Source organism: Fusarium venenatum (assembly GCF_020744135.1).
Source record: "Fusarium venenatum strain MPI-CAGE-CH-0201 chromosome Unknown EDB82scaffold_1, whole genome shotgun sequence".
NCBI classification, from domain to species: Eukaryota; Fungi; Ascomycota; class Sordariomycetes; order Hypocreales; family Nectriaceae; genus Fusarium; species Fusarium venenatum.
In genome coordinates, this window is record NW_027072129.1 from 3,642,472 (window position 1) to 3,665,146 (window position 22,675).

The following is a 22,675-nucleotide window of genomic DNA, read 5'->3' on the forward strand; positions in this document are numbered from 1 at the left end:
TGGCTTGTCGAGAATGCCCTGCCGTCGCACTAACCCCTGGCATTGTCATACTATATTGTCGCAAATGCAGCGTTAGGATAGGTTGCCTTGTGAGGTATAACGCCGCCTCAACTGCAGGGTCTGATTTACTCTCCGAAAACGGTATGCTGGGCGACATGGGTGTTGTATATTTGAGGATTTGATAAGTAGACGCAACGTTCCTTGCACTTTTGTGAAACCCTCTCGAGCATCATGTGAGTCGCAGATAAGAAGCAATAGAAGCAATTTACTGACAATAGTGCCAGCTCTGATAGGATGGACAAACCATAGGAACCCCTGGTCTTAAAACGCCTCTTCAGCCCTGGGGAGCTAAACTTGGGGACTAGACCGGTCCCAGCACGAGTGTAACCCAAGGGGTCAGAAAGCTTAATAATTCTATTTCGCTAGACCGAGTTGTGGTATTTCCGTTTACTAACGGCGATCATGGCGCTTTTTTTTTTTGGTGGTGGTTGAAACATGGCTTGGTCTAGACTCTACGCGTGCCATTCCCAGGACTTAGAGGCTGCAGAGTATAAACTATTGTACTGTTATCTCTAAATAGATCCATGTAGTGTGTGGTAGGAATAGGTTGGACGCCATCAAAATGAGGCCGGCGCTTGCATTTATAGGACTCAACAAGAATGGCTCCTTGATGTAACAGGAGGACTCAGACGTATCAAAGCATTCAAAGAGATGCTGGTTCATCCTGTATCATTCATCCTGTACCGTCTACTTTCCCAACCATCTCTACACATTTATTATGTCGTGGACTCAAAGATCAAATCCGTATGATGCATTCGCTCAAGAAGCAACTCAGACACCGCTGGCAGTTGCTTTTCCACAATGGATGCTCAATATTTGGGAAATAACACATGGTATGTCACAATCATTCGGAAACAGGACCCTTCCTCTCATATTTGCAGATCATCCTGAAGGTCGCTGGTACATTGAACCCAACGCTCGATGTTTACGACAAAAAGCGAGTCTAAGAATTGTGTAAGTCCTCACATACACACAAGAGATATTGCATCTGTGAACCAAGGGAGGATTAACATTTCAAGCTTTGCACCTCTCGATCTCCCCCGTAGAGATGCCCTTTCTCAATGCATCGAGCTCTTCAATATCCTCAATATCCCAAGCGACTTTACTAAAGAACGTCTCCAATCCGTAAGCCACAGCTTCGGAAGGGCCACCGACAATCATGGCTCCAGCTCCTGGTTCCACTTCCTCTGCAAGAACATTGACGTGAAGCAAACCCCCGGCAGCACTCCTGAAGTAGACAATCGCGCTGCTGCCATGGGATATCACACTTCCACTCTCCCGCAGGCCGACTACAGCTGGCACCGAGCGGGCTTTTTTCTGCGTGTGGAGAATAGTGGGAGTACTACGCTGGTCTGCTTCGGAGCCACGCCTAGATTAAGGCAGAGGATTAATGAGTTTGTTGCCGCAAAGGCGTGGCAACATGTGTCCACGGATCCGTATATCCTGTTTGATCTTATCTTTGATGCGCTTTACTTTGAAGTTGACGACACTGTATGGAAAATGAACACCATCTTTGGTCCTCTGGAACATGTAAGTCTTCCCGTTTTCGCTATATCCTAATCCATGGTTCTTTCAACTCACTCGCTATAGTTGATCCTCGAATACTCCAACTCAAAAAACGTCCGCAAGATGAGCTCCAAAGTTCCCTTCTCTGCCATGCACAACTGCGCCAAACACATCATTCACATAAGCGAAGTAATCGAGTCGTGCATTATGCTTGTAGATGCAACACTTCACAACGTAGGCAATCATAGCCACGCTGAACAGCCTACAACTCGGGAGCCGGTTCTTAAACAACTGCGCGAAACTCTCCAGTACAGACGTTCCTTGTTCATGTCTAGTCAACTACGACTGAGCAGTCTGCAAAAGCGCATCGACAACGCAATCACGCTGTCTTTCAACCTTGTCACTCAACAGGACTCAATGGTCATGATTCAAGACTCTAACTCTATGAAGGTCATTGCTGCCATCACCATGATCTTTCTGCCTACGACCGGTGTTGCCACGGTTATTGGGTCGCAGCTGTTTTCGTCCGAGGTTCACAAGGATGGTGAGACTTGGGATATTCGACTTACGCCTTTGTTCTGGACCATGTGGTGGATCGCCATCCCTTTGACTGTTTTTGTTGTTCTTTTGGCGATCATCTGGCATTGGTGGGTACATACTGAGTCTCCTACCGGAGAGGTGGTTCAGGTGGTTAAGAGGGCTGCCACTTTCAGTTCCTCTGGGACAAGGACACCCCCTAACAAATAATGTGCATTGTAATGCCTCAAGAGAAATTGGCACTACCAGAGGTGTAATATATGGTTTGATATCTGAAGGACTATAATACTATGTGCAGTTCATGTCTGATACCACTTATATACAACAATTTCATATGCCCGAACCTCAAATATGTCAAAGAATAAAGTCCAGCTAGTGGAAAGAATGAGTTTTGCTACAAGCGACTCAATACTGAATTTAACACTTGAACACAGCAGGGCCAGGGATCTTGTAAGTGGTAGCTGCACACCAGTTAGCAAACGTTACAACAAGGCTACGGGCAGATATGACTCACCCTGGTAAGGGTTGTAGGTGACACCAGGGTCGCTGCTTGCATAAGCGCCCGGGAACGAAACGAGGTTTGAAGGAGCGGTGCTGCCACTTCCCGTCACCTTGAGCTGATGGCATCCAGGGTAAAACTGGGCTCCTGGGTATCCGGTCGCAGAGTGAAGAGCAATGGTTTCGTGGCGGACGAGGTAGTAGCCAGGCTTGATGCATTGGGGGATGGTGTAGTTGACGCCGCTGTTGCCAGCCTTCATGATAACGGACTGTGATCACGATATGTTAGTCACAATGCTAATGTCGGTTTCCATGGGAGTATACATACAGAAGCCCAATTGTTGCTGGTTCCATCACGTCCAGCCTCCTGAATCTTGAACCACACCTTCTGAGTGCCAGGCATCCAAGCATCACAGCCAGAGTCGGGGCAGCGAGCCATGTAAGTCATGACAGGTCCAACGTGAGAGTCGGGCCAAAGAGTCCACTTCAAGTTTACAGTTGATCCGGCTGCGGCCTCGGCGTGAAGGGCAGCTGGCTGGCTACCCGTGATACCACCGGCAGTGTATCCATTGCACTGGAGATCAACAGAATTGACGTCTTCTACGGGACCGTTGCCGGGGATAGCGCGAGAGATGCGCTTAGGAGGAGGGTTCTGGTAGGGGTCTTGGTAGGGGTTGTAGAACTGGTACGTCTGCCCTCCAATGATGGCAGTCTCGACGTAGCCATGAGCAGCAGCCAGGGCAGCCGTGCAAAGAAGAGAAAGAGAGATATACATGATGATTGTATTTGAGATGAGATCAACAGAAAGATGATGGCGACGGATATGGAAAAAGATGCTCCCTCATCATGATTAAGAAAACATCTCCAAGTTATATACCGAGCGATATAGCATATACTTTCGATAGCCGCCCTTCGGAGGAATCCCCATTTGGAAGTAACACTTTAAAGGGACGGAAACATTTGATGAAATATTTCCCACCATTGAAACGAATTTCCTATAATATTTTGACTTTTGAAGGTTGTCAAGATAGAACAAGGGTTCCCTTGGCGAGGACGAATTGGGAAACAAAATATCCGGAGCTTTCATCTGATGGTCCTAATTGAGCATCGTTTTTGTTGACTACAATTGGTTTACGGATAGACGCAAGGACATTCCGAACAATAAGCTCTGAGAATAAAAGTCCAGTTGTTTTCATGGTTCATGTGCTTGGAGATTTATACACATTGCCGTTAACATTGTCTAATACCACGTAGCAAATAAATGACTTTGGTATCATAACGATAGATGTAAGTTGTCTATTTCCAATATTATTCAAGCCAGTGGTCTCAGTTGTTATTCACGCTGAGCACGCTGGTCAAGGTCATGAGACGCATTGCTGAGTGTTTGGCTCAGCCAACAAGAGTCGATCGAATAGAGGCACAGAAACACTACCAATACCTATTGAATCTAGTGTTTTCTCGCAAGGGTGCATACTATAATGCTCCTTTCCTGCTGTATGCATTTATAGTCGTTGCTTCGTTGGCTTCCAGTCATATACATAGTCGCAAATCGGACCGCCGATCCGTATTCTTAACGGGACCTTTCCTCCGGATTCTCTTGTGACCAATCTTAAAGGATCTTTATTTTGATCATGAACAATCCATCTCAGTTTATCGTTATGCCATTTGCGAATTGGACCTGCGTAGTTCTCGTTGGCAAATGTCGAGTTAAGCATTGCGTTCTGGATGATCCAAGATGGGAGGAACTCGCGTACTCTAAAGAATCTCTCTTCTGAGGATAGAAACAGTTCAATATGGGTTCGATACTTATAACAATAGTTTTCAATCATATTCTCATATGTATTGTGGCTAACTCACAACATGCTCCCGCGACATTGGAAACTGGTTACCAGGTGGCCGTACTCTCCTTTCACATTAACCTTTAGAGAGAAACATACTATGGCAGCATTTACTTTAGACTTTATACTCTAAGGACGAAAACTTGATGTCTCGATATCTCAGCAGAAAGCTTATGAGTTGATCGATATGAGTGTTCACTTACTGTCTTGACAGTTGGGGACTTCCATCACAAATGGCCGATAAAGAACAGCATGCTACCCAGGTACCTCAAAGTAGTATCTCTTACTACTATCTCATAGGTTTCAGTTGATCAAAGACGAATATTTCATTGTTGGGCTTGTCTCGTGATGGAGCCGGGGACTTTGTCTATTGAGAGAGGCGAAGTGGGAACATTGTGTGGGTTTATATGAGCTCCACGTTCGATCAGCAAAGATATAGTCTAAGAACCCAGAGACTCATCACCTTGCTACAGTTGACAGATTAAAGGAAAACAATACAAACGGTCGTTGTCTGATAATATTGTAGCTACTAAATGATACTAGATATACTACGTCTTGCCCACTATACCCTCAATGCAAAAAACAACAAAAACATACAACAGCGGGGATTCGCTGGTCGTCACCGACCCAACTACTAATCCGCCCCTTACCAGCTTGACTATGGGAGAGCGGACGGGATCCCGTATTTTCTGGTAGGTATGGTCGTATGTGAAAGAGAAACACGCTGGGAAAGATTATATTGATGAGATGTTTTGGTGGCACCATACAGGCAGGCAGAACATACAAAACACACGCAAGTCTGAAGTAAATATACTCTACATGAATCAATAAAACAGTTTATTTCATAAACGTAACTCATGTTCTCGTATTCCTTGCGTACAGTGAGTGAGTGTTGAGATGATGCTGAAGAGGTGATGATGGACTACCCGACCTCAAACTGGCAAATAGGCTTACATATCACCATGATGCATCGTTTCCGCCCGATTTTAACACCAAAGTACAAGATTGAATATCGAGAGGATTCTATGGGCTTTGAATGTTCCTATGAGTTACACATGAAGCCTGACCACGAGATATTTGAACATGTGTTAGTCAATTGGTGTCCGTGTCACGCATCCCTGGGGGGTGCGCTCAACTTGACGGCACTCAAACTCTTTGTGACAATGAATGCCATATCTTGGCATGAAAAAGTACCATAAAACTTGGCATAATGATATCTTCTTTGTAATTATTTACTTGCGTTCAGTTTGATAAAAGCTTTTAATCCTGGTGTCACTGAAATGGAACTTACCCTAGACTAAAACTCACAATCGAGCAAGAAGACACAGACCAAGTTTGAGATATTTACAAGACAACCCTTCTAGAACAATTCAGCAAATACAGATTCGATCAAATCGTGATACCTTGCTCATTCACATGCTATTTTTGCGGGCGCTTCGCCTCGCAACTCTTCAAATTTAGGTGCGTTGTTATTGCAGGGTATAAACATCATACCACTTCCCATGCTGGACGAAGCAAGTTGGATATGCATGTACTTTACATGCAGCAACTTCAAGTTGACAACTCATGTTCTGTTAGAATAGGCATTCCAGCAGCTTAAAATGGTAACACATCCGGGGCTGCCGAGAAACTCATCAAGATTTGTAGTATGCTCAATCTTGATGTGTTGGTTACTATATCTCATTCACTTCATATATCCTTGGTGTTGCAGGCTTATCTCCATGTATCTATGCAACAGACTGACTCACTATGTAGACTCACCATGCAAAGCTAAAAACATGAGTTGTTGATAATGTCAGGCCTCATTCTCATCGCGATGGTGAATTCGTCGCTGCATGGACAATTGACCACAAATGATGCGTTAATGTCTCAAACGGATGTCTCTGTGCCGAATTACCGTACAGAAGAAAGGATGGGAAAATCAGAGTTTCTGCCCGGGCAATGGCACTTTTGTTTTCGTTTTGGGAGATTCCTGCATGATGCACCTCAATCGAAGATGAGGCCCGACCAAGTTGTGCAGAGCAGAGAATAAGTCTTGGAGCAAATGAGCAATCGATTCTCAATCTTGTAATCAACAGGCTCATCATGTCACTTGGCCAGCGTCATGAAGAAGCGGTTAATAGTGGGCTTAGAAGCACACAGTCATTCCCTGCACGTTGGACTGCAAGCGGAAATCTAGTCCCAGCGAATGAAAAGGTCGCATGTGTTGGAGTAAAGAAACAACAAATGAGGAGCGGAACGTTGCAGGTTTAGTAGTTTTATTAGGGTGAGGCACGGAGGCTGGCGGACATTAGTACTTTCGCTAGATTGTCGAGCGGACTGCTGATCACTGAGAGGACACCAGAGGACACCAGAGGACAGCGTAGGAACGGCGGAGGTAACACAGCCCCAAACTGACATGTCGTCCAAGGTCATATTGTCTTTGTGCCTAGCAGGTCTCGTGACAATAACAACCAGGTGAAACCGTGAAACATGGGGTTTCGCGGAAACCTCAGTTAGGCATCCGAGTATTATCACTATTAGCCTGATGCTGCAAGTCTCGTTCCGTTTCTTCTTAGCCCACCCAGGCGGCTCGCGCGTGCGTAGACGTAAATAACACAGTAAGCCTAGGCCTAGCTTCAGCACAGCACCGTGAGCTATCATGGGCAGGAGGAGGGGAGTAAATGGAGGGAAGCCTCAGCAGTTTGAGTTTAATGGCTGATCTATCGATCAGCTCAACAGCTCTGATCTGAGCATCATCAAGCCCAGTCTCAGCCGTTGGACAAAGCTGTAACTGTATGCTAATAACAGTTGCTATTTCTGTGTGTTTGTATCTCTGTATCTGGACCGATCTGGCGCACCAATCCTTATGTGATGGATGCTCCACAACTCTGCAACCTCAAAGATAAAAGAACCCCAGATTTTTGTTGTGATTTGATTGAAAGAATCAACAAATTTGTTTTTGTCTCTTTCTGAGACCCTGCAGAGTGTGGGGGAGACAAGACAGACCCCGCGTTTTTTCCACAAGCCCAGCAGATGACGGAAGGATGCAGGGTTGGAAGGCCAAGAGCGAATGACAAGGGAGCGATAAGAAAGACAACCTACCAGAGGAATTGAGATGGGGATGAGACACAAGAGCACGAGGGAAAAGGTCTTGGGACTTGGAGGGGGGGTATTTAGAGTTTCGGCCTATGACCAGAACGAGTCGAGAACCACTTGGATAGGTACTGTGCTGTGCTCCTATCCTGTTCTCGTGACTTGGCCTGAGTCTAGATAGGCACAGTCTTTTGGGTCATGGTTGCTGGTGATGTCACGGCGATCGAGGCCAGGCCAGAACTCGCGAGAATCAAGGCAAAATAACTTTAAACAATTTTCCTTTGCCCTGTCGTTCAGGAGCGTACAAGGACGACAGGAACGATCAACGTTTGGTGTTCCTCTGAACGAGGAATAAAGACCTGGCGATCCAACAATGACCTCTTCTTAAACCCAACCCTTCTCTTGGGTTGGGGTTGGGTTTTGTCTCGGTGCGTCACCAGTCAATCTCACCCTACCACCCTTTGTAAAGCTTGGATTGACCCCATTGGAATTCCTTCACAGGCAGTAAACGGACCAGGCTCAAAGAGGGAGAGCTGACACTGGGTACCAGAGACATGGCGTCACCAAGTACAATGAATCAATGTCTTGGTTCAACGCTCGTCATTCGTGGTTCGCAAGACCCTGCAGACAATGACAGCTGGAGGCTTCTGAGCACCCTCCCTTGGCTTTGTTTTCGTTTCTGGTGCAGGGTGATATTGATCGCAAGAACCCAAATAAGGAGCATGCCATCTTGTTGTCACACGTGCTCATCAGCATGTAACAAAGGACCGTAATGGGGAATGCTCGTTCCGGCAGGTACAGTTCTGACTACCTAGTACTTATCTGATAGTGCATCCGCTGGCGGTAATCGCGTGGGAATGGGAAAGCCAAAGTATAGATAAGAGATCCCGCTCCGAGGCCCCCTCTGATTGTCGTTGTCTTGCGTGTTCTTCGGGCGAGGACCCGGAGTTGCCGCTGATGGACCTCCGGTTCGGCCCACTGACTCGTGGATCGCCACGTTGAGTTGAAGATCTCAACTACCGAGCGAGTAAGTTATCGCAAAGTTGTCAAGGATCGCGTCAAGAAAATAAGGTGAAGAATATAGTAGGAGCGTCTCCATGCCAAGCACGTTCTGACTCCGTAGCTACAGCAATAGCACGAGCCTATGTGCCATGATTGTTATCGTGATGCTCACTGGTGGCTGGTTGTTGTTGGCGTGCGTGGATGCTGCCTTATCAGTTCGGGCACGCGATAAAGCTCCGACACCGTGACCCCCAATACCCAGGCTGAATCAACTAATTGGATGCGAGGAATCGACAAGTACTTACTACCTTTGGGTAGGTAAAGTCAGGTTCAGATGATCTTTCGTATCTTGCCCGTAACAGAAGCTGTGCACCCGATATAACATCATATCATAGGCGCGTGTACAGTAGTTGCTGGGTTCTGTGTGGAACAATTCTAGACGGCTATCTCGCGCCAGCTGGCTCGTCTCGATTTGTCCTGTGCTATTCAAAAGCTCCTGTCAGTCCACCATCACAGCTCAGGTGTAGTCCCTTTGAGACACTTGCATGCGATATTGTTTGACTGGACAAGCGACCTGATCATCTCACTCAGACCATCATTCTCCGTATGGCCAGCAAGAACGTGAGCAAGGCTGTCGATACTGTGAGAAGGGCTGTGCTTTCTGCTGGCGGTTTAAGCGGACATGGACCCCGAAACACAGGCTTCCTTGTGACTCGCCAGTTTAACCAGGTCTGTGGTATTTAATTGTCGAACTTCAATCTCAGACATTTGCTTGGCACTCTGCCCCCTGCCCGAAATCCCCAGCCTGAGCCTGTCCACGCCCCGCCCACTGCCCACGAGGACTACCGTAGTCGTTGGGATAAGGACATAGATATTCGTGGTTACCGCTCTTTCGTATAGGAAGAAGAACCCAACTTGTTGCGGAAGATATCTCGACTGTTCTTGTTGTTAAAGAGAAATATTCTGCCTCCTCGAACATTCATTCCAAGACAGGATGGACAGCAAACAAGCTTCTCCGCGGCCCTAATACTATCAACCTTGTCCAATCTGATTTGTCAATATCAGACCCCTGCGTATCTGGCTGTCTTTATTACCAGAGACACACGACCACAACGCAGCAGAAGTTTGCAGAGCTGCAAGGCACGACCCGTTACGTATCCGCGATAGCGTAACACAAAGCAAACGGAGAATCAATTCGGGGTCCTTACAAGTGCCACTTGGCCATCAAAACGTGATTCGCCATTGCTTACAAGCTTCTAGGGCTTTGACGAACTCACAAGCGTCACCCTTGATCGACGGACCAATCCAAGCCATCGTGTTTACGTTACTGAAATTGTCCATACAACACAGTTGCTGGTACAGTTTACTTTTGCTGGGGACAAGACGGACACGCGGTCATTCCCGGACTGGTCTTCCTTGCTTCATTTACTCTACTCTCCTCTGGCTGGCTGGCTGGCCTGGCCTCCGGTTTGCGGTGTGTTGCGGATCTCATATCCGGGACAGGTTGGGCCTGAAATCGAAGCTTGTTGAACCTAGACAAGGTTTCCGTGTCTTGATCTAAGACGAAGGGTCCTTTGAGAGAGAAAACACTGGAAAAAAGCAAGATTAGGGGACTGATCGACAAAGCGAGGGAGAGCCCTCAATTGAATGGAACTTGAGGTAAAGTAGAGTGAGACTGAAGCCTCGCTCTATCTATCAATCAATCAGGGCTGAGCATTCCAACCAAAAAAGAAGCCACTTCAGACAGAAAGAAAAAAACAAAGCAGGTGTATTGAGTGCCAGCGAACGAGGACCCACTGGGCACGACACACAGCGGCCCTGCCCTGAAGACTCACTGTAAAACCCCTACAAAACAGGCGCGGGCCCACTTCCGCTCCGCCAGACACTTCACCTCCAGCGCGGTACAGCGCAGCCCAGTGCAGCAAAGTGCCAGCACACCATACCCTGGCTCCCTGCCCAACCTAGCGCCGACCAAGGCAGGATCAAAGGTACCGGCCTCAAGGCTTCCAATTGTCACACTTGCCCTGTCTGGGTGTCCGCGATTCGGACTAGGGTCCAAGGTCCAGCACTAAGACTAGGGACTAGGGGGTGGCCACAATGATGACTCCACGCTCCTTCCTGCTGGCGCAGCGGCAGCAACAGCATCAGCACCAACGCCCTCTTTCCTCCCCTTGTAATACCGGGACTAGCAGTCATCACAATACTTTATCTATTCATACTCCCTTTCTATCTCCCGTTCCCACTCCCATTTCCACACGTTTATCTTCCTCCTCATCCTCATCCTCACCTTCACCTTCACCTTCTCTTACTTCATCTCATCCTCATCTTCCGTCGTCTGAGCTTCAGTCTCTATCGACCCAAAGTACATCTCACTTACATACATCGCCACCGGCATCCACTACCAAGTTGGCGACTCCAGCGATTTCGACCCAGCAGTCGACCACATTTTCACTCTCGCGCTGGTCGCCCAAGTATGACGATAACGAGAAGCGCACTGCAATCACTATATCTTCAACTCAGCCGACCTTCGATGCAACAATGGGTAAACGCAAAGACTGGCGGGAGACTTCCAGCTTGTCCCCTTCAAGCCCACCTAAAACCACTGTCAGCTTGACCATGAGACCGACTACACCTACCAGCCCAGTCAAGATCCCTACCACCAACAACCGATATACCGCCCATCCTCAAAAACGTCATTCGTCACAGAGAAAACGAAGCAATGACTCTAGATCTTCGGATAACCTTTCACCATCTCTAGCTGCACTTCTGGCCGTCACGGATATTCCTAAGCACAAACAGCTTCAACGACGACGACGACGATCTGAAAAGACCTTGACGGTGCAGGAGGTCATCGAATGCCAGCATGCTTCAGAGAAGGAACTTAGCTGGACATTCAGCAGTCCACTGGACATGCTCCTCTCACCACCTCAGGACATTATGGATGATGACGACAGTGTGAGCGATTGCAACATTGGCTCCAGCATGTCCACAAGGACTTATTCCATTGACTCTATCCCTTCTCTTGATGGCTCGTTCTCGAGCGATGGTCTTTCATCTCTCGGAAGCCCAAGGACTCCCAGCCCGTGTTCCCGAAGAACAAAATCAACACCCATGCGAAAGTCCCTGGAGCCCGTTATCTCCCCGCCTGGTTCGGTCGATGAGCATCCATTGGCAAGAGACAATTTGGATGTTGACGATTTCGACCTCACCACTGTTGATCAACCCGAAGAAGTTCAGCCCAAGTCACAGTTCCTGGAGCCTTTCAAGCCATTGAGGTCTGTCTTCAAGTCGAATCTGACTGCGTCTCTCCGGGCTCTCCGCTCGGCTGCTCGATCCTTTTCGGTTTTAAATCTTCCATCTATTCCTCCGGACGATTACCTAACTCGATCAATTCTGACAATTGATCCTAATGTCCCTTATGCAGATGAGCGTCGCCCACCTGTTTCCGAGGAAATGCCTTCGGCAGCCATGCGCCGTTATCTCAACCCTACAACGAATGCCAGAATTGAACCGCCCGCCAAAACCGTTTTCGCGGGAACTTTTGCTGCATCCATTCAAATGCGTACTTACAAGATCCAGCGCTCCCGAGCACCTCCGGGCTCTACCCGAAATTCTTATCCATCAACTTCGCTCCAGTCACAGCCCTCCCCTGCACCTCAACAGCCACAGCCGCAGGCCCCCACACTGGTGCCAGGCATGCGACAGCGGGAAATGCGTGAGAACTCCGACTTCATCCGTATTGCTGTAATGGAGATGGCTATGCGCAAGTGTGGGAAACTCGATGACCAGCGACCCGGACGGGCCCGTTTTGCACTTCCTCCTCGACAAACATCGACCAAGCCCTACGAGATGGGTGCAAATGGTGTTCCCGCCCGCTGGGTACCTATTATGGCCTAGACTGCTATTGCTGTGCCTCGACAGACAATGGGCATACCAACTCGGAAGGGTTTAATCCAACATTCTATGTCATGCAACGTCATGTAACCTGGCCATGGTTTTTTCGCATCGTTACAATGCCAATTCGGGCAGGACAGCCAGAAGAGGACCAACCGACAAGGGTTCCACCTCGTGGGCACATTATGGAGTGCCTGACGTTTACCCATGCCATTGGGTGCTATGATGCAAATTTTTTGCCCCCCCATCTCAATGGAAGGGTTTTGGAACACCACCCGCGACCTATGGTTCCACAACCCGATGATGGCCCTAGGGCAAAATGAGTTGCCCTGGTTCTGACTCGAAAAGAATGGGGCAAAGTTACTCCTATCCAAAGCGGATTGGCCACCGAACACGAACCCGAAACAAATGGGCTACGGCACTCGTCTTCACATGAGGGCATTGACCAAAACACACCACTATCCAATCACAGTTTACATTAGACATGGGAACATCTCATCATTCTAGAAAGCGGCTAGCATTTTCAGGAGTTTTCCGTCATTCACGTTATTTCATTTATTTATTCCCCTTTCTTATCACCGAGCGGTGGAGAAAAAAGCACGCGATTATCAGAACAAAGACATGGATTTACTTCTTGTACACAACAAAATTTTCGTCTTTTCTCTACACAGATTGGTCTCCTCGGCATTTGACCCCCGCCCACGCGGGATTGGCCAGAGTTGAGCGAAATTTCGGCTCACTTTCGGTGATCTGGAGTTGGTGAGACGAAGTTCGGAGAACACTCCCGGTGGAGGAGTCATTGTATTTGTTGACAGGAGTTGGCTGGCACTCAGGACCGGCAGGAACAGAGCATTGAGGTCGGCGAATTTTGGAAGGATTTTTTATTTTTTATTGAGCAGGACTGGTAATTTTACTGGTACATATCACACAGATTTACAACCGCCCTTTTGAGATGGCGAGACGAATGGGCGCAGACAACACGGAAGGCATTGAGCGGTCTATTCACTTGGATATCCATTTGTTAACACTTATATATTTTTTATCACAACATTTACATTAATGTTTTGGTGTTCACGTTTTGCATGTCGGCTAATATCACCAGCTTGTCCCTTTGACACCGTTCTGGATGTGGAGTCTTGAAACTTCCCCTGAAAAGGTAAGGCTGCGTCTTGGTTGAACAATGCACGAATGCCTAACCAACCACCTCATAAAACCAACAGCTAGCTGCGCTGTAAAACACGTTGGCGTTGTTGTCTCAGTCATCGACCGTCCGTTCATCAACGAGAAACGCGTGGTCAACAGTTACTGGATCCTGGCTACATGGAGCGGTTGGCACTTTCGGCTGACAACCTTATTTCACACTCTCCGCTTGAGCAGTCGTTAGGGACCTTCTCTTTATGCTTCTCACCCGGGCAAAACTGGAGCAGCAATGACAGGAGTTTCTCTTGCGGGACAGAAGAACTTCTAGAAGAAGGTTCCTTCTTGTTGTGGGGGGAAAAGCCGTGAGTCTGCATCGCTTCAGACGCTAGCCAGGGGCCGGGGCTATAAGCGCGGTAATTGTCGATGTTTTGGCTATGGGCAAAAAAATTGATAACTCCCCGCTTTCGATAAGGGAAATAAATGGTGGGAAAAGGAAAGATTTTCCCTAGGGGTCCCTTTCTGCACTTTGTTGTGCAGTAGTTTCGATGGTATCCCTACGCTTCAAGGGGCGTGTGGCGGAGACAATTCTCCCTCTATCCTGTCCCAGGTGGCCCCATGTTCTAGTCTAGACCGCTCATTACGAAATGCCATTCAACAATTTTGTGGTCAAATATTAGACGATATTCATTTGACGGAGCGGTGTATTATCGATTGCTAATTTAGTGGTTATGTGGTCTTTATTAAAAGGCTTACGAGTGGATCGCCAAGCTGTTGAAGCCTGCATACACATATGGTAGGGCACGGTACAAAATGCCCTGATACCTTGAGACTGAATATTGATAAAACCGCCCAAGCCGAGGCTCAGGACCATATCGATAGCAGAGGCACTTTTGCAAATCGTCCACTGGACAGATATTCACTTATCTATACCCCAGGAACGACAATCCTCTCAGCGAGGATCCTTGGCATAGGAGCCCAGGGTATGAGCTAGCCGCGACAAGAAGGAGACAAGACTTGCTTCTGGTGGAGGAGCAAAAGTCCCCCGCGATAGATAGTGTCGCATGAAATACTTCGATTTTGAAACGTCCCAGCTTGCACGTTTACGAGGAGCTATAGTTATAGGCAGGTGAAAAAGTAAAGGTGGGTTTTGTGCAAAAGAGCAACCGGATAAACCCACGAGCTGCTTTTGAGTCGATTGTATCTGTGGAATTATTATCTGGCCTCTAAATAATCTGGATATCTCCTAAGCGAGTGCGAACTTGCATATGTGTTGTGTATCCTACCCATATTGTATCTGTCAGGAGATGAGTGAGGCAATGCTTGAAGTTTGACTACGTATACGAGTGATGGCATTGTTTTGGTCAAGTCAGCGTGAAAAGACAATAGTGTTATACTAGTTATGAGCCTTGATCTGCACTGATAAATCCCGTCTAATCAACGTATAGTCTTAAACATTCTCTATCAGTATCAGACGGCTGGCATCATCCTGTACCCTCCCGTCTTATATTATAACATTTAGTATACATGTACAACGAGCAGTTTAGTATTGAATACAGCACAAGGCAATACCTATCTAGCTTGGAATTCAATGCAAGCTGTGGTCGTTGTAAGTGTTGTAAGTAATAAAGAAGAGGCTGTCTAGGCTTAGATGTGCTCCCATGCTATGTATTGAATGATATATGTCATTGCGGTAGCAGTTACACTCAATTACTGAGGTATATATCGTTATCTAAAGTGATTGCTTTAACCTTCATATGTAAATCCGGACTTTCGAATCAAGTTGTAGTTTCTGTACTCACATTCACAGTCATCAGCTGATTGGTTGATTTTGGTCGAGATTCAAACGGCCAAGGAACTGTTACGACACGAATAATAGATAGGAGTCGAGTTTAACGTTTGTATGAAAGACAGACCCTGCGTTTTAGAATTTGATTGTTGGTCGAGCTGAAAGATACCACACATGACCTTTTGAAAAAATGATTTAACATGATACACTGAATCGATAGTTGAGCCCTTGACTCACATGTTATGTAATATTCCAGTATTGCTAGACAGAAAGTATATTTAGATATCATACATTGAGTTAGACTATTGCATGATCGATGTTCATCTCAAAAGTGAAGTCTACGAACCAGAATAGATGGCTTGAGCAGTTGAAGATAACAGTGAACGTTCTCAACTACTCCAACCAAGGCTCTGATACAAACCGGGATATTAAAGAAATAAATATGATTAAAGTGACCATCTATCAACTCATGACCGTCTAGAAACACGAGAGTGGCATGAATGTAAAACTCATCCGAAAGATACAGGATTTCTTAGCAGACTATATCTAGGCATAAAAATTAGAACTACATTACATCAACACATCTATCTAGTTACTTCAACCGAGACAAGTCAATGTCATATTAGTCACATTTTCCGAATGTAGGAGTGGAGGTTCACAATCCCCAGGCATGCCACGGTTCAGCTGTCACGAGACTGTCTCATGACGGCCTCACCCATCTCACCATGTCCAGGGTTATGTTTATATCCTTACTCCGTAGTTCCATCTGGTTTACACGCGATCTACACGGAACGAATGCCCGGGCGAAACGGACATTGCGATCAGCGCGCTCGTACCATAAGTGACAGACTCTCATGTCCGATGGCACTCACCGCAATAAGCCACACCGGCTTTTGAGCCAGAGCAGCGTCGCTGATCTTGGTCAGCTGGCAAAATGGTTGACTAGGCAATGGCTATTCTCCGTATCGTATAACTCGCGTCGACTTGGGCAGCGCAGACAAGGAATCACAACAAGCCGGCGACCTTGGCATTGTAAGGTCCAATAAGCGGATTATAGTATTAGTATTAAATCACTATCGTTGATCTCATTATTATGAATAAGCTAGCCAGCCATGCCAATTCGTCAATCGCTCCGTTCTCGTCATGGAGAGATACGCACTATCCTCAAGCCTATCCTGCAGCTCTTTGAACTTTGGCGTGGGTGCCTTCCTCTCGAATAAGATATCGAGCTCCAAAAATGTTAGATTCCTCGTCTCGGGAAGTCTAAAATAACACCATATTAAGCAGAAAAAACTTGTTCCGGCATATAAGAAGCATGAGGCGCCGCCGATGTCCCAGGCAGATGGGTTCAGCATCTTGGGCATAATGATATTGTTAAATATTAGGCAAAGGTTATATGTCACTCTTGCTAGAGCAACAGTTTTGACTCGTAATCGAGTGGAAGGGATCTCGGCGACCACAATATAGCAGACGGGGCCAATGGTCATGTCGTATACAAATGTCATGGCGATAATTAATCCGGCCAAGGTCCAATTTGCGCCGGTTCGGTCGCTCAGTACCGCCCAGACAATGCCGCCAGCGGTCAAAAGGCAAATTGGCGTGACGAGTCCGTAAAGGTAAAGTTTTCGACGTCCTACAAAGGGCAGTAGGATCCAGGAGATGATACCGCCTGCGATACCGACTCCATAGCAGGCTGTCGAGAGGTTGAAAGAGATGGATGCGCTGAAGCCAGCCTGTTCGAAGAAATATGGTGCGTACGATGTAAGCGACCAACCACTGAGGGCCTGAGAGCACCATGCGAGACATGCAATCTCGGTCCTGCGTCGGTTGACTCCTTTGAAGAGATCCTTATAGCTGGCTCCTCCATAGTTACAGTGCTTTTCCATCTTGTTGGTGTGTTTCATCAGTGAGATGGTGTCTTCGATGTCGGTATGGTTCTTGTTGCAAAGTCGTGTGAGAGCCCTCTTTGCGTCTTCGGTTCGTTCATGACGAATAAGCCACCCTGTGTTCGTGTCAGATGTATTGTGCGGAGATGAAGGGGGTGATGCCCTTACATGGGCTGTCGGGTGCGAACCACACGCCGAATAACAACGGTATCGCCCACGCCCATTGAAGTGCAAAGGGAAGGCGATAAGACCATTGTGAAGTTTCATGAACAAGCGAACGAAGAATGCCTGTGCCGATCACCTGTCCTACAAGCCAGCACATATTGATGCTGCTTAGAACAAAAGGACGCAGAGCATTTGGAACGACTTCAGCTGCATATGTGGCAGCTAAAATTTCGATGACACCCCATGATAGCCCTGGATGGGATGATTAGTTTTTTTTTTGGACAGAATTAGACATGTATGCACATACCGGATAGAGCTTGCGATGTCAACAAGACGCCGATGCTATCGGCAAAGAATGCGGGGAATACAGCGATGCACATCCAGAACAAACTGACAAGCATCATCTTTCGATATCCGATAAGATCGGTGATGTAGCCGTGCGCCAAGAGACCTATAATCTCGCAGACAATGGCAGCGTTCTGTAAGCCCATCTGCCACGAGGGTGAGATCTCGTAGGTTTGGTCATCTAACCCTCCTGTCGGCTTGCCGTATTTTTGTCTAAATGCAGGAAAAGCAAAGAGACCGGTTACCAGGGACTTGTCATAGGCTCTGCTTTTCTTTAGCTTCTTATCTAATAGACGACATGCAGATCATGACTTACTCCATTACAACAGTCAGGAAGAGCAATAGTGACCAGCCCACGGCCTTTGGATACTGGCGACAACAGGTAAAGAAGGTGGCTTCCTTTTCCTCGGCAAACCCACGATAGACTCGCCTCGTAGTTGAGTCGGAGGCGTGAGTCTGGGGCAGCCACAGTGACTGGGAGAGACCATTGGAGAAAGACTCGAGATCAGGCGAACTGTTTTCTGTTCCTGTTTCGGTTGCGAACTCGGGTAATTCTGGTAGAGGTATGGGGCGAGCATCTGTGGGGATAGCTTCATTTGAAGGGCCCATCTTTGTACGGATAGGTGGTATTGAATGCCACCAGCGCAGTCTCATGTCGATTACGCGGATTTTGTTTTTTATTGTCGTATGTGAGTGAGACCATGTTGAGATGAGAATATCCTGGATACAGGGTTGAAGTTAGGTCCAGGATAGGGCAGTCAAACAGGTTTGCTTATTGATTCCCCAGATTGATGATCATGATAATTATACACAGTTGAATGATTGATTTAACTTGAAGACAACGAAGGAAGGAGTCTTCTGGGGGAGAAGGGAAAGAAGAAAGAGTGAATCGAATCGAATATTAAGCTAAGCTTGGGCGTTCCTGCTCTGTTCTGCTTTAATAATGGGGCGTCATGTCTTGCAGGAGCGATTGGTCGACCAACACGTCACTTTTGCGAAAACTGGTTGGCCACTTTAGCCTCTTTCCTCCCGAGCCGTGGGTCAAGTTTTATTTTTGTAGTGTAATAGTTTCTATGGATTACGGGGGGATGAAGGATTTGCCCATGGGGGACATGATTCTGTGGATTGCAGAGACTTTCAAACGGCCACCTATGGAAAAGTACTTACGGATATATAGTACGGATTCTCATATCAAGGTATCCGCCAATAAGAGACATGACCGTTGGTTTTTATATCTCTCTGGAATGTTTACTCTCGCCCTAGTACTCCCTCATAACTAGAAAACATCTCATGATTTTGTTCATCAGGTTAAAAGTATTAAGCTCAAGAGTGGAACTGTAAAGAATTTCAACCCACCAACTTTGGGTAAAAATCTGGAGTCGGTCCGATCCCCTTACCTCAACCTCGGCTCCGGTATCATGGCTTCGCCTTGTCTCGCCTTTTGGTTGGGGCTTCCATGCCACGCTATTTGACAGCGACAGCGGCAACGTTACCTGTAAAAATAATAGTACACTTGACGGACTTCATGTTCAGGCCCTTACATAATACATCTGGGGAAGAAAAATGCACGGGCAAAATGTTTGATTGCCTCATTACAAACCTGTTACTGTTCTTAGCTAAAGAGTCAATTCGAGAAAGATCAATTGGTCAATGCAGCTAATCTCGAATTCAAATTCAAATTCAAATATCAGTCGTCGAGTTTGACTTTTTGGTTTAAGCTTATCAGTTCATGCTCTTATGCACTGCGACAGTCACTGATCATTACTGATCTTCAACCCCCACTATTGTTCACTGACTGCGCTGTAATGCTTAGTGTTGTACAGTAGCTTGCAGTAGGCGAAGATAGCTGACAGATTGAACAATGAACGCACAGTCCAGAATATAGCAGATGATAGTCTTATCATCTTACAATGGCATTGTTGTTCTCTAATTGCCAAACCCAACATTATTATTACATTGAAAAGGAAAGCCTTACTTTTAAGGCTTCACTTCATAGGCACAGGCCCAATAAGCTGCAGGTGGGGTCACGTGCCAAGACGTTGAATTCTCAGTAATGTAATGGAACGAACGAGTACAGATTCAACACTAACTGAAAGTCAAACTTAAGCCCTGAATTGGGGTTGATCACGATACTCCCTGCATTAGCTGGCCGCCTCGGATATCAATGCTCGCCTTACCCAAGCTCCCAAGCACCATCCCATGCTGAGGTCAATCAGCAGGCTCGCAAAACCGCGGGTCTCAGCTAAGAAGGATGGACTTACACGGACCAGCTTAGCAAAAAGCTATTCAACTGAGACACCACAGGAAACACCTTCACTTGAACCAGATGAGGAGGCACTTCAGGAGGCATTTGAGCAAGTGCGAATGTTCATAGCAGTCACCGAAGAACGAGAGAAGTCGGCAGCTGAGAAAGCACGGATTAGGTCAGTTGTTGAAAAAGCAAGACTACAAAGGCAAGCAATTGAAGCAAACAAAACTACCAAAGTGACAACCCTCAGGACGACTACCTTCAAAGGAGTTGCCATTAAAAGAGCTGCTGTCAAAGTCACTGCCACCAAAGGCGTTGCCACCAGAAACATCCCTATTAGAAGTGTTCCCATCAAACCGACCACACTGAAAGATGCTGCTATAAATAATGCCCCTGCCAATGCTGCCATTGCGAAGGATACCACCGCAAATAATGTCATTGCGAAAGACGCTACTACGACAAGCATTGCTACAAAAGATACTGCAGTGAAGAATTCCACTACAGAGGCAACCGTTGCGGGGGATGCCACGACAAACATTATCATTGCGAAGGATATTGTTATGAAGAATAACACAAAAAAGACTACCATTTCAAAGGATAAATCTACAAAGAAAGTCATTACGAAAGATGCCGTTATGAAAAAGGCAGCGACCAATGTTACCTCCACCGAAGATGTTACTGCGAAAGATACCACTACTGCCGCAGATGATGCCACAGCTGCAAAGGTTGGGTCTTCTTGGACTTTCAGGAGTTCTAGACCTATTGGAGTGGCCAACAAACTCACTCCCAACAGGATCAGGCAACAAGCACATACAAAGTCAAAAATATCGCGGAAAAGGTCACGAAACGGAATACCGTCATCGAATGAACCTCCATCGGAACCGCCATTACTGTCGGAATTGTCAGAGCTGACATTTCGGCCAGACCCATCACCAGTTGAGGAAGAACCAAGAGACGAAGAGTCGACAAGAAAACCATTGCCAAAGCAAGAGCCATTGACAGAAGACAACTACTGGCGACTGAGAAAAGAAAATCACTCTGAACATGATCTCAAAAATTTGCATAGGCTGAGAAGCATGTCAAAGGAAGAGAGGAACAAATACATCAAAGAGACGTACGGCTGGTCATTTGAAGTCCCTTACTCGAGGGAGTTATACTACGACCCCGGGAATCGTAGAAGTAATCCCATACTGCATAGGCGATTTGTTGCACTCCAACAACTTCGTTTGATCATGGGTTACAGTACTACGACAAATTTCAAGCAGGACTGGCTGGAAGAGATGCCATACCGATTGAGGAAGACTAGCATGAGGGATGTAAGGCTCATCTGCATTGACACTGACAGGGTACGAAGACTGCCATATACGCTCAAAGGCGAGACCAAGAGACGTGTCACGTCTTTTCATCTTGGCGTATCAATTCTCGATACCAGGGACATTCGGGACGTTGTATTGCGCTCGATCAACTTACCAAACCCGGCGGATCTTATCAGGACATATGAGTTTGCGGTTCAAACCGAAGTCCCTGAACCAGACAATTTTATCTTCGGAGAGACACAGACGATATCTCTGGATGGCATCAAGAAGAAATTCGTTGAATGGCAGCACGACAGAACTGTGATTGGCGTCGCATACTCAGCTCGTAACGATTACATCATCTTACGAGACTTTGGCGTCTTTTTTGACCATATTTACTGGCTCGACCTTTGCCTGGCGACGTATCTCATCATTCAACAGCCCCAGGCACCTTCCCTCCGCGTACTGCTAGAACTATTGGGCATTCGGTACTCCAAGTTACATTCAGCCGGTAACGATGCTCATTTTACAATGCGAGCTTTGTTGGGGTTGGCAGTTCTCGATGTGACAAACGAGTTACAGCATGGCGGATATCTCCAGCCCTGGTACCACCTGGCCGCGAGGATCGCAAAGGCTCCGCTGCCACTAACAGAACTAGAGGAACTGAGACAAAAGGAAAGAAAAATGGCCGAAGTGAGATCGGCCACAACAAATTGGGACAGAAAAGAGAAGTTGAGCAACACCCCGTTGCCGTACCCTAGTCAAGATTGAAGATGGGATCAGTTGCCGGAACCTTGATCCAGAGGCGGTATCCCATACCAAAGAAAACCATACCTCTGGGGTGGAAAAGGCTTGATTGCCGAGAGCATAGGAGAAGAAAAAGGCTTTGTCAAATTCTTCCAAGTTAAGACCAGTTCTTTGCTTTGTACCGTTACCTCTCGCCGGTTCTCTCAAAGAAGGCGGGTTGTTTGCAGCCCCTGACGACGATGAGAGTCGCTGACAAGGCCTGCAGAGTAAAACACGATCAGAAAACTCGGAAAATGTGCAACAAGTGATCAAAATAAGGATTCATGGCGCTGTCAGAACTCTTCGTTAGGGTTGCTAATGAGAGGCAGGCGATAAGGCTTCTCATGTGTGGCAACATTGAGGTGTCCAGTTCTTTCAGGACATGATCTGATGAAGTACCGCCTCCCTAGACATGGTTCCGAAATACGGAAAACTTAGTCCTGTGAGCATACGCCTGCAGATACACACAACAAAAAAAATATCTTTACAATTGCCGATCGCGAATCATATGCTCATCGCTAATTATCTGATGCCAAGCGTGCAGTAAACCCCATTGTCGGGAGTGAGCGTCGGGTTCTCGCCCTTGTTCGATATATTCTGGGGTATGGCACCAC

The 22,675-nt window shown here is 46.9% G+C and overlaps 5 protein-coding genes across 5 annotated transcripts; 3 read left to right on the forward strand and 2 right to left on the reverse strand.

The window, feature by feature from the left end:
• Positions 1 to 349: 349 nt before the first annotated feature.
• EDB82DRAFT_36785 (uncharacterized protein) lies at positions 350 to 2,564 on the forward strand. The gene is made up of 4 exons (XM_065607566.1): positions 350 to 893; positions 942 to 1,014; positions 1,080 to 1,590; positions 1,651 to 2,564. The coding sequence occupies exons 1-4, from the start codon at positions 779 to 781 to the stop codon at positions 2,311 to 2,313; spliced, it is 1,362 nt and encodes a 453-aa protein (XP_065465473.1). The 5' UTR covers positions 350 to 778; the 3' UTR covers positions 2,314 to 2,564.
• EDB82DRAFT_36788 (glycoside hydrolase) lies at positions 2,372 to 3,459 on the reverse strand. Its single transcript, XM_025731161.2, has 3 exons — positions 2,930 to 3,459; positions 2,618 to 2,870; positions 2,372 to 2,564 (listed from the first exon to the last, which is right to left on the reverse strand). Exons 1-3 carry the CDS (start codon positions 3,374 to 3,376, stop codon positions 2,521 to 2,523), a joined length of 744 nt encoding a protein of 247 aa, XP_025590213.1. The 5' UTR covers positions 3,377 to 3,459; the 3' UTR covers positions 2,372 to 2,520.
• A 7,154-nt stretch (positions 3,460 to 10,613) lies between these two features.
• On the forward strand, positions 10,614 to 12,413 carry EDB82DRAFT_423370 (uncharacterized protein; the record flags this gene model as incomplete). Its single annotated transcript, XM_025731158.1, has 1 exon — positions 10,614 to 12,413. One exon carries the CDS (start codon positions 10,614 to 10,616, stop codon positions 12,411 to 12,413), a length of 1,800 nt encoding a protein of 599 aa, XP_025590210.1.
• Positions 12,414 to 16,427: 4,014 nt separating this feature from the next.
• EDB82DRAFT_543178 (uncharacterized protein) lies at positions 16,428 to 18,386 on the reverse strand (the record flags this gene model as incomplete). Its single annotated transcript, XM_025731156.2, has 4 exons — positions 16,428 to 17,338; positions 17,391 to 17,639; positions 17,695 to 17,996; positions 18,049 to 18,386. 4 exons carry the CDS (start codon positions 18,384 to 18,386, stop codon positions 16,428 to 16,430), a joined length of 1,800 nt encoding a protein of 599 aa, XP_025590208.1.
• Positions 18,387 to 19,776: 1,390 nt separating this feature from the next.
• Positions 19,777 to 22,519, forward strand: EDB82DRAFT_36953 (uncharacterized protein). The gene is made up of 2 exons (XM_025731152.2): positions 19,777 to 19,782; positions 19,840 to 22,519. The coding sequence occupies exon 2, from the start codon at positions 19,932 to 19,934 to the stop codon at positions 22,044 to 22,046; it is 2,115 nt and encodes a 704-aa protein (XP_025590207.1). The 5' UTR covers positions 19,777 to 19,782; positions 19,840 to 19,931; the 3' UTR covers positions 22,047 to 22,519.
• Positions 22,520 to 22,675: the final 156 nt, after the last annotated feature.